The sequence below is a fragment of the Drosophila ficusphila genome, unplaced genomic scaffold (assembly GCF_018152265.1).
Source record: "Drosophila ficusphila isolate 14025-0441.05 unplaced genomic scaffold, ASM1815226v1 contig_198, whole genome shotgun sequence".
Taxonomy (NCBI): Eukaryota; Metazoa; Arthropoda; class Insecta; order Diptera; family Drosophilidae; genus Drosophila; species Drosophila ficusphila.
Window position 1 is genome coordinate 642564 of NW_025064092.1, and position 12206 is coordinate 654769.

Consider the following 12206-nt stretch of genomic DNA (forward strand, 5'->3'; position numbering starts at 1 on the left):
ATACATTTATTGAAAGGAATTTGAAAATACAAGTATAACTTCTTTTCTATAAGGAGAAATGATAAAATTTAAGGGGAAAGCCAATTTCATTTGATTTCAGTTACATTTTGCTTTGGCAGAAGCTTTGGCATTTATTTTATCTTAAAAAGAATTGCCTGACTCTAACTCAGCGAGTATTTTTGTTGACTATATAATCCTTAAATTTTAAACATAGTAAATATCCCCATCACTTAGGAGAATAAGAATGGTAAAGGGGAGTATTCCCCCTTAAACATAGATTCTTCTGCCGCAGATAAAATATATTTTTTTTGGTTTTATTATGGGATGCCTCCGCCGCTGGTAAGTGAGGTTTTCCCGCATGGGAGACAATCAAAAATCGGGAAGGGAATCAAAAACTTACCTCGAAGCTGACAATGCCGCTGTGATCCTGATCCAGTGTATTAAATACATAGTGCGCGTATAAGGTTGGATTGGCTGTTTTTGTGGCATGTGGCGCATTGTCGACGTTGTTGGTTAAATGAAAGCAAGAGAAGAAGGGCGTTAAATAAGAACATTCCACGAGAGTGCTTCAAGCTGGCAAAAGTCGACCAATGAGGTCTCAACTGAAGCTGTTCAACTTTTGGTTACATTATCAAATCAACTCTAGACATACGAGTGCACACACACATCCACAAACACTTTTATGATAGCACATACACAGCAACAAAAAATAATGAGAAATTCAAATGATTAAATTTATATTAGTACGTATTTTGTGAGTATGAAACAAATGAAAAGTAATTTGTGAAAAGTAATTTATGTCTGTTTTTAAATTTTATTTCTCTTCAGTTTTTGTATATTTTGTGATATTTTTTAGTTTTAAATATTTTATATTTGTAGGCTCTAAAAAATGACATTTTTGGTAAAGCGAAACATAAGTTTTTGGTAAGTTTAAATAATTTCGTATACTTCATTTTAGAATTAAAGTAATTATGATTTAATTTTGTTATGAACTTTATTTAAACCAATTGTTGTAGAAAATTAGAGAAAAATACGCAATTCAAATTATAATTTGTTCAATATTTATTTAGTATTTAGTTTATTAATATTTGTTCCCTGCCCTTAAGGCAGTGGTCTGCTTTAGGAGCCGAAAAAAGAGCGTTTTTTCAACAATTTTTTTGAAAGGGAAGGAAATGATTGCGGTAAACGAAATTTTGAGACGATATAATATTATATTTAAACTTTAAAAAACAATTTTTATTATTGCAAATAATTGAAATTAGCGGAAGTTGTAACGATTTTTCTGGGGCGCCTAGAGTGTGCACTTGTTAATCGGTGCCGGTGATGGAGTTCGTGCGATGCATCTGAAACAGTGGAACCAAATTTTTTTTACTTTTTATAAGTTCCTTTTCTATATGAACTAAAAAAATTCCGAAGAAATGACGAAATTCCAATTTTTTCTAAGTTTGAATAAAAAATTCGTTTTTTTGGAAAAAAAAGTTCACTTTAAGTTGCAAAACAAGTAATTTAAATAGTACTTTTATCCATTTTTTTAGTTCAAATAGAAGATAATTCAATACTGAAGCTAGATCCTTTTGGTTTTTTTCGATCGGACATATATTTTTTTACTATGGCCGGCACCGTTTTCCAAGACTTGTGAAAATAAAAACTCGAGAAAACGGGCTGTAAAGTCTGCCCGAGCATACGAACCTGCTCGACGCTCGGCCACTAAAACTGATCTAGCTTCGAAAATATGTCGAATTGGCCTCTAAAATTTTGAACACATATTCTTGGATAGTTTTGGAATAGATTTAAGACAAAAAAAAAAAAATCGATTTTTTGAAGTCTGTAAAGCAGACCACTGCCTTAATTTAAATTTTACTTTCAGTTATTTCTGTGTAAGGAGACGATCACGGTTCGATAGTTGGCCGGCATAAAGATATGAGTTTTGTTGCCCCGTCTTGGTTGGCAACTTTTATGTGGGTCGTCTTCGACTTGGTTGCAAAAACTTTTGTTATTCCTTTCGGTTTTGTCAACCGCAAAAGTTTTTCCATGTTTTCGTTCGGGTCGCTTCAATTTTTTGTGTGTGTACTCTTCGCCTTTGTTGTTTATCAGTGGAAAAGTCAACATTTTTTGGGACTCAGGGCTTGGAAAGTTTCCCGGTCGGTTGGGGGGAGGGAGGGCAAAGGGTTAGGGAAACAGTTCGCAGCTAATTATGCGAGAGTCTCCTGTGTCTGCTGATAAGCACTGCTTTCTAGCACTGCTTGTAACTGTTTTAAAAAGAGTGTTGCCTACTTATGAGGGCATAGTGAGTTGAATGGGGAGTTTTCCCTTTCGAAGAGATTTCCCTGCCCTGTTATCGCGCCTTCCGACTTTCGCCTTTCGCCAAGGGCACTTAGCGCACTTAGTGTCTCTGTTGCCATTCGAGCTGTCAGAGCAATTTCTTTATCTGGCCATCACATAACATTTTGATTATTGCTCTCGCTCTCACTCGCTCGGCTACTTTTTACGATTCGCGTTTATGTTTATGGCCCGGTGCCAAAGTTTTTTTGGGCTTATGCGCTTACAACGTTTACACCTCTTTGGCAGGACGTCGCCGTCAGTTCATAAAGCCACATCAAATGCCATTCGGTGCCCCGAAAAGTCTTTCTTCGAACGCGGGGTCATAAAGCAAAAGTTCATGCCACTGACGAATTTTGTTGCATTTACGGTTTGCAGTCAATAACTCAATTTCGGAATAGTCTTCAAACTTTTGCCAAGAGGTTGGCGTAAAGCGTTGGCCACTTTCTTTCATTGGACAACATACTATGTTTAATAGGCACCTTCTTTTAGTGACATAATTGAATTAAATGTAAGCTTTAGCTTGAAATAAAGTCAATAGATTGAAATAAAGTATATTTATTGGTTAGGTTTTCCACATTTAATTTTTTATTAATAATCAAAAAAATCGTTATAGATTTTCTTTAGGACTAGCTTATTCAAATATTAATTGATTTAAAAAATGAAAGAATGAAACATAGAGTTAAATACCTAAAGAAAAAAACAAAACTTTTTTCATTTAGTTTCTGATGATTTTTGTTTAATGAACAAATGAAATTGAAATTCTGAAAAAATTTGAAATCCAGATACAAAGGAACATTTTAATTCTTTGTTTTTTTTTTTTCCAATTTTGTTGCCCTGTCCTATTTTAATCAATGCCGTAAGCTCTCTTGTTTTATTGCCTTGCTGTTTCACATTTTCAAACGCATTGTTATATATTATCAATTTAAGCTCTATTCGCTGAAAATTCCCAACACTCTGCGAACGAAAAAATGCCGACATTTGAACTTTAAAATTCTGCTGCTTCTGAACGACTTAAGGCCGCGAATCGCACTGTACCCACGTACGCGGGTGTACACATTTATTTGTCCAAATTTATTGTCGCCGTTTGATGCTTAATGTGTTTTTATGACGCATAACGCAGGGTGCCACGCCCACAAGGTCAAAGCTCAATGGCAAAGATGGCATCTGCTCCTCGGCTTTTTTGGTTTTTTTTATTTTTTTGCGCTGTGCCAAATCAAAAATGACTGCAAATGTGCCATGTAAAAATTGTTATAAAATTTGCGCAGAAATTTGCCAAAAGAAGCGGCGCGAAAACAAAACAACAACCAAACAAAAAAGGAAAAAACGAGGGGTGCGGCCAAAGTGATAAATCACCAACTTTGATGAGGATTTTTTTCTCTGCCGCATGCGTGTGTGTATTTGTATGTGTGTGTGTGTGTGTGTGTGGAAAGCAGCTTATCAAAATAAAAAATGATTTCATTATTTATTTTTCATCAGATAACGGCCGACATGATGGAGAATAAGAGACGTCCTGCGGGGGAAAAGGAAAACGGAGAAAGGGGGGTAAGTAAGCCCCTTGTTTACTGGCAATTTCTTATTTCCGTTTCCGTTTCTTTTTGTCTGTCTGTCTGTCTGTCTGTGTGACTGTCTGTGTGTCGAATGGGCGAATGCTATCCACCATTGTCGCTAGTCAAAACAAGTTTATTATGATAATTCAGTGTCCCAACATGTGTAGCAATAACTTTTCCGCCGCTGGATTTGCTCGGCGGCAGTACGAACGTGGCCTAAACACAATTTATGGCCCATGTCTGGCCGGCTGCTGAGGTGCGAATGAATTCTCGCAGCAATTTGTAGCATTCACAGGGAATTATTGGGAATTTTCCGCAGAGAGAAAGCTGAGAAGCCTTAGCTAGTTTGCCAAGTTGGTAATCTATAAGGTTTGTGTGCAATTTGCAGAAGCTTCAAAACAGAATTTGGAAATTTATTGTAATATCAAAAAACATATCTCTTACCTAAGGACACCCCTCGTTCCAAATTAACCCCTTTTAAATTGCTTAAGAACAAGCAAAGCTGAATGCCCAGATTTGTCGCATTTAATCTAATAGAAAGAAGTCTAATTTTGCTTTTAACGAAATTAGCCGCAACATGGACATAATATTTTTCGGTAAGTAATCAACCCTTCCCAGCTTCTTTTTTTCGCTTCTTTGACATTTCTGTTTGGCAAGGAACCCTTATCCCGAGCTCTGCACCGAATTCCCAACCCGCAACGGACCCTCGCCGGCAGTAATCTATCAGAAATTCAGTTAGTTACCGGCCACTGAAAGAATCCATCCCCTTTTATCCTCGGTCTCATCTTCAGTTTCAGCTTTCGCTTCAGCTTTCGCAGATGTAAATGTAAATTGTGCACAAGCAAAGAGCACGGGGGGCGAAAAAAAACAAACCGAAAAAAAAAATATGCAGAAAAAATTTCACTTGTTGTTCAAACGAGGTCAAGTGGGCGGCTTGGCTGCCACGCCCCCTCCGCGACCGCGACTTGTGAAACATGATTTTGCTTTTTATGCTTTTTTGCTAATTTGCTTTCTGCATTTCATATTTTCAGAAGCCAAGGGCCAGCTCGGCCCGGCCAAACAAAGAGTCGCCTTTTGGCCATCCTGAATATAAACCCAACCTCGTCATTAGCATCCCCATCCTCGAATTCTCGAATCCTCGAATCCTTGCTCCTCGTTCCTAGTCCCACTCCTATATCCATTCCCAATCCGAGTCCGAATCCCCATCATCATTATCTGACTCTCCCCGATGATCATCATCAGCAACTCTCGCCTCGAGATGACTTTTTTTTTTTTTTTTTTTAAACTTTCCACAAGGAAGGGACTAAGTGTTTGGGTCGGTGGGAAATCTCCAGTCAATTGCCATTTGTTTTGCGGTCCTCTGCTAATCGCAACTCTCGTTCTCGTTCTCGTTCTCATTCTCATTTCCATTTCCATTCGAATTCGAATTCCACTTTTCCGGTTCCGCTTTCGCCTTTTTAACCCACATCGATTGGTGCTAAGTGAAAGGAACGATATGCACTCGTTGGTATACATTTCCCCTTTAACTGGTTCGGAAAAACCAATGGAAATTTCAGGAAAACTTCGCCACTTACTGTGCTCACTCGATGCCCATTTTATGCAATCAGTTTGGGGAACTTTTACTTACCGAAGAAAGTTCACTGTGAATTCAGGCGCAACCAACTTAACCCTGAATAAATTAGGTGGCAACGCCGAGCAGGAAAAGAAACGAACTCAATTTCATTTTTAAAGCAGAACTATACTTGCACAAAAAGACATTTTAAATAACGCGTTGGCGTTAATAAATAAATTGCAGCTGAAAGTGGGTTAATTGTTTATAAAGTTGCATAGAAAATTGTAATATTGCTTTCACCTTTAACAAAAGATAGTCATATCAATTTGGACTCAATCGGCAAATTATAACATTCCGTTTGAAAATTCCCGTATAAACATGGTTGTTTTTGCATTACCAATTGCAAATTGCACCTATAAAATTTAACAAGGCTTTTAATAAAGTTAAGCTCAGGTGAATTTAATGATTAGCAATCTAATCCTTTGGATCAAACTACATTCACAATTGTTATCAGCGGCTGCCATAAATGTCGTTCTCAACACCACAGCTGCAATCACAGTTTCAGTTTCCACTTATCCAAAGCACTGAAGCTCCAAGCCCCAAGCCCCAATCCCAACCCACAATCCAAATCCCTTTGCCCCCGAATGCAGGACCGTTAACCGGAAACATCAGCCACACACACACACATCCAAAAAGCGGAACTCGTTGCCTTTGTCATTATGCGGCCTCCCTAACGACGGTTATTTAGCACAATAATTTCGTGCAATTTGGCATTTTGCTATTTCAATTTGCAGATCAGAATAGAGGATTCCGAGGACAGAACTTTGTAGCCTTTAATGGCCCCTCTTAATGGCTCTGTCTGCTAAATTAACCGATTTATCGGATGTACTTAGTGCTATGAGGCGAGTGCTAGTTTCCAGTTTTTTAAGGGCATGCTTTTTTTCTTGGTTGGAATTGCATTGCCTATATATTTGCTTAATCAGATTATTACATTTTTTTCAAACATGAAAATTACGAAATTAAATCATTTATACCATTTGGCAAATTTTATGTGTATTAAATAATTATTTGTTTCGTTGGAACTAATTTTTCCTCCAATAAAAATAATATTTCTAATTGTTCAAAAAATACGAGTATTTATTAGATTGTGTCTCATTGATTCTGTGTAAAAAGGAAGGCGTTTACCAATGAAAATTAAGATAAAACAAATTAGGCCCGTTGTCAAGACCCAACTCAAAATATTGCAAACGGTGAAACCCCGTGATGAAGGCTCTCACACACACACACACATTCTCGTAATCAAGCAACACCAACACAAACACAATACAGCACTAAGTACTAAGTAGGTAAGTAGTAAAATCAACATTTAATGCTAGGTTAGTTTGACACGGAACTGGAACGCAGAACACACATCTAGATCGATATCGAGATCGGGATGTTGCAACTCGAACTACACGATGTGTTGGTGGTGACTGTACTGTTTGGTTAGCGTGTGAAACCGATAGTTGTCTATCGCTATCGCTACAGCTACACAGCTATCGGTATCGGTATCGGTATCGGTAACAATATCGCTATCGTATCGATATCGCTATGCAATTGAAATGGCGCAGATGCAGGTAAGAGCAACAATACAGTAAGGCAGGCGTTAGTAATCACTAGTCAAGTCAGAAGGGTTAACGAAACAAAGTATACTGTACCGCACGAACCTCCCTGTGGAAAGAACTGCGAGTAGATCACTTTGAAGGTGTCCTCCTTGACGACGCCCGTCGGGCACTCAGCCTTAAATCCCCGGTAAATTCGTTTGATCTCGTCCTCCGTGAAGCGCGTGGCGCGGCTCAGCGCACTTAGCGAGTCGGGCCTGTACCGTGCCGGCGTCTCGAACTCCTCCAGTTCCGAATCTGCAAGTTTAAAAGGAAGATTTAAGAAGGGGTAACAGATAAACTTAAAATGTTGATCAAGGGAATAAATCTGAGCTTGGTGTATTTTATATACATAGTTTAATATAGATGTGTACATGTCATTAGGTTTTTAATGTTGATACGTGAAAATAATCGTGATTGATTGGCATTTTAAACTGGCTTCTCTTAGAATTCTGTGTGTATTTTTATTGATCTTTCAAGAGAAAGTGTTGGTCTGAACTTTGAAGTTCAATGCGTTTTAAACAGAAAGTTAAGGTGCTCACACTTTCAAGAAAACCCTTAATTATTTTATTATATATTTATACCCATTTTCAATGTTTTAGTTTGCTTGTAGATTTAATTGATTTTGTAAATAAAAACCCCACTCATGATAGAAATTACATTGTAAGAGTTACCTTGGCTTTCAACCTAACTCTTTTGCTTATTTTCTGTTTGTAGTTACATTTAATTTTAACCCCGTCAAGGATCAATACGAAATAAGATAAATAAAATATTCTGTAAGTTGATGCTTCAAGCAATAGTAACCTAAAATTTTTGCTCATAAGACAAGTTCGATTTGTTCATTTGTTTATGGTTGCCCCGAGCAATACGCTTTGTATTTATCCTCAATTGCAAAGCCTTGACTAATGTCTTTTGGTAAGTTTGGCCTTCTCTCGTATGTGCGTATGTGCACATTGCAAACACTTTTAAGGAACCGCCGGCAAAGGACTCTTCAGTTCTTTTTGCGGAGCCCGAAGGCAGAGCTCACAGAATACAGAATACAGAATTCAGAATATTAGGTCTTTTAAATTTGCCGATGCAGCTGTCTGATGTGCAACAAATCCACAAGCTCCGCAGCATGAATACTCGTACTTTGGAACTTTGGTACTTGGTACGTTGGTTGCCTTTGGGGCATGTCCTAGTCACTCTATTCGCTATTGCCACAAAGAGCCCTAGCTGCCCCCTTGGCGAACCCCTTGAAAGTCCTTTCCAAAACCCAAAAAGCCCCTCCCTCCGCACTCATTCCCTCCTCCTTCCCAAAAAAAGCGACACACGCGATTTTGATCTGTTGAGTCGCTCGAAGTGTTTGAATTGACTTGCCAGTCGCCTTAAGTATCTTGTACTTTGCCTGTCGAAAGTTTTCGCTTCGTTTTCTGTTCTTTTTATTCCATGGACGTAGAGGGGGGTTTGGGGGGTCAGGATGGGGTGTCAAGGGGGTTATCAGTGGCCGCGGGGAGGTTTCCTCGAAAAAAAAAAAGAAAAGGCGCTTGGGCTTTTTTCTCTCCTTCTGACTTTGACTTCTTCGTCGGCGCGGTTTTCCTTCAATGGTTAGCGGCAAGCAGAAAAAAAAGAGCTCTTTGTGGCTGAGGCACCTCAATTTTAGTTAATTAAAAGTTTTAACCTCTCACACGCACACAAAGACTACTTTTAACTGCACCTCAAACATTTGGGGGCTTCTTTTTGTTGGAGCAGTCCCAAAAAATAAATAAAAACAGAGTGAGTTTTCGGGAATAATAATTTCCTTTCTAAAGCGGATCAAATAAGTCCACTTGCTAGAAACAAATTTTTTGATTGTACACTATGTTAGTTGATAAAAGGAAGTTCGTTATAAAATGTAACCTACATTTTGCTGGCATAAAGGAAAATATTTGTAATATTTCTGTTTTTCTTTTCATGGTAAAAAATTTTGTGGTCTTAAACATATTCAGCGCAGTGCACTGGAAAAGTATGCTTATATTTTAGAAATTGTTCAATTATTTACTGAATCTCTATGTTATTTCTGTCCTACTTGTTTTGTATTTTTGTATAAAAAGTATCCAACTTATAAATGCATTAACATTTCGGAAATTAATAGATCCAAATTAAAAAAGGGATTTTGTCTACTGACTTCCGTTCCATCAGAAGTACTTTTCTTAAATTTTCCAACCTATCCAAAACGAACATTTAAGTTTTCCTTCAAGTGCAGCTGCAGTGGGGTACGAACACAGGGAAATTTTGGGCGAGTGGAGCTCACGCGCTTGACAAATGGCTGCTTAAAAATGCATGAAAACTGGGGAAGGGGGAAATTCGGCGGAGGCGAAGGGGGATGGGAATTTTCCTAGAAGCAGGTTGCCGCCCAGCAACAATGGGTCACTGGTGGAGGTTGAAGGGCGGAGGTTAAAGGGGGGAGAAAGGGGTGAAGGGTGGAATGGGTTAAAAAATGCATGGGTGGGTGGGAAAAAGGGGGGAGGGGGAGGAGGTGGGTGGATGGGTCGACGGGTGGTTGCTGCGTTTTGCTTTGCAGACGACGGCCTGCAGTTGTCGTTGCCTTTGGCGTTAGTTTTTAATTTGCTCGCTGGCTTACGCCACACACACGTGTGCAAATGCATTTTCATTTTCATTTAAGCCGAAACTGGAGAGCCAAAGTCCACCGTTCATATTTTGTTTCTCTTCTGTTCGGTTCTGTTCTGTTTTGTTTCGTTTTATTTTGCTGCCTGCTGCCATTTATTCAAAAACGAAAAATCTGAAGGCAAACAAAGTAGCTTATGACAAATTAAAAATATCAGAAAATACGCAGGAGTAGTAAGTTTTATACGGTTTCAAAAATTCAAAGGGGCAGCATTCTCTTTAGTTTAACTAATTTATTTCAATCGAAATTTGCTTGGGTTTGCTTCGCTTTTTCTTTGGCTTTTCTTCCGGGTATTCCACTTCTCCCCTGCCGACACTCACTTTGTCTGTTTATGGCTTCCTTTTTATTTCTTGTTCCCATTTCCATCCCCATCCCCAGTCCCCCATTGCCATTTTCATCTTTTCTCCCGTTACACTCGAGTGGATTTGCATTCGCATTCAGATTCTTTTGGGGTTCTGCGTTTTATGTCTCTGGCATCGTTTGCATCTTTCTCACATTGTGAGCAAAATGTTGACGAAATGCATTAAGTCTAATATATATTCATGTGCAGCTGGCATCTGACGTTTTGTTTGGCTTTAATTTGCCGAAACTTTTCCCTCAATTTTTCTCGCTCTCCCTTGTCCCTTGTCCCTTGTCCCTTGTCCTTTGGCCTCGTTTTTTTATCCTCCGCTTTTTTTCGGCCCTTTATTATCAGCTTCTGGCGCTGAATTTTCACGTAAATGTCTAAATTATTTGTGCGACAAACAAAACGGTTTGTGTTGATGATGCGACAGCTGTTAGGCGAAAAACAAACAAAGTTCTAACAAAATAAATCGCGAACAGCGCCCCAATGCAGGCAACTCTTTTTTCTCTCGCAACTGCTTGCCCAACAGGGTGAGCGGATGCGCAAGCAGTGCATGCTAGACCAAGCGGAATGGCGGATTTAACAGATAACCGAGATTTATTCATCTGGTGATTAGCTTACGAAACATATTTCAAATGTTATTTATTTGGTTTCATTTCAAGGACAACCATTTTTGTGCTATTTTATGTGACAATTAATCCGTGATTGTTTTTTTAGCACAAGGATTTTATTTTTATCGGGGCTTAAAATAATTTGAATAAACAAAATTATCGAGCATCTACTATTTAGTGATGTATTACGTATTAGTAAAATATATATCCGCTTATTAATAAGCAACATGTTTTTTCCGGTTAAGCTTGTAATTTTGAGTCTAGAGTTCTAAATAACGTTAAAAACTATTTTAAAATAAGTTGACACTAAGAAACGCAATATCAGCAAAATAAGCGTAATTTAAATTAAGATTTTTATGTATTGAAAAAAAAAAAATTTTTAAGTAAAGCAATAATTAAAATAAATAATCTAGTATTTTAGTTCTCAAAATGTCTCATAAAAATATACATTCAATCTAATTTTCTTTTACCTACTATGTTTTGCTTGTCTTTTTTCCAAAATTAATAATTAGAGCTAAGCAAAAATATAAGAGCAACACTTGTTGGTTAAATCACTGATTTTCCCTACTGAGAACTCGTCTCTTCGAGTTATTTGCCTCATCGCTTTTTGTGGTTTTGTTTTGGTTTTTATTTCGATGCCACCTGCTGGGGTCAAGGTGTGAAAACACATGCCTCATTTAGTGGGGGCGGCGGAAGCTGAGGGGCAACGGGGGGAGCGGGAGGAGGTACGAGGGAAAGGGCGTGGCATCTGTGGTCTGGCAATTGGCAAACATAACAATAAACAAGAGGACAACAACGGCAGCAGGGCATTTGCGGGCATTTGTTGTCCGGGATTGCCATTGTTGTCCGTGTAGTTTCAGATAGAGCACAAAGCACAAACCGAACCCAGTTGCAGTTGCACCACCCATCCTTCCACCACCCACTTATTCACCACCCACCGCCCACCGCCCACCTCTCCCCCTTCCACTCACCTCATCTTGCATGAGTTCGCATAATAAGTTCCTGTTTATCTCGACTCGGTTTGCGTTTGTTTGCCCAACGTTGTCTGCAGTGGCTCCCTTATCCTTTTCCCCCTCTTTACCTTAACCCCCTGTCCCCCTCTTTCCGCTCTGCATGTGTGTGTGAGTGTGTGTGGCTGCGCAGGTGTCATGTTTCCGTTTCCGCTGCAATAGCAGCAGCAGCAGCAGCACAGCCGCAAGTCAAGTGCAAATATTTTTGCATTCGCTGCCGCACTCACTTACTCTAAAAAAAAAAAAAAAACTAGTGGAAAGTGGGTGAAAAAGTGCACATCCCATATTACTTGGCACAAAAGCTGATTGGCATATAGAACGAAAAGGCCAAGAGCGGATAGGAATAAACTAATAACAAGTTTCCGATTTTTAACAAGCTATTTATAGTTACCCTACAAAATAATTTCATCTCTGCTGAATAAAAAAACATTATCACGAAGCTATTTTAAATATTGAATTAGAGATATTAAGATATTCAGATACATTTTATTATAAATTATATTGTATTTAATTAATTTCACGAATGCTTAATAA

The 12206-nt window shown here is 38.5% G+C and overlaps 1 protein-coding gene across 6 annotated transcripts in view; it reads right to left on the reverse strand.

Annotated features, from left to right (window-relative positions):
* The window catches only part of LOC108091205 (Kv channel-interacting protein 1), a 99172-nt gene that overhangs the window by 10746 nt on the left and 76220 nt on the right, over positions 1 to 12206 (reverse strand). For 4 of the 6 annotated variants that reach the window (XM_017190297.2, XM_017190296.2, XM_017190295.2 and 1 more), the window contains 2 exons: positions 7128 to 7319; positions 401 to 474 (listed from right to left, as the gene is read on the reverse strand). In XM_017190297.2, the coding sequence (XP_017045786.1) occupies positions 401 to 474; positions 7128 to 7319 (266 nt within the window). Of the gene's footprint in view, positions 1 to 400; positions 475 to 7118; positions 7320 to 12206 lie in introns of all 6 variants that reach the window. The other 2 variants (XM_017190293.2, XM_017190291.2) reach the window with 1 other exon arrangement.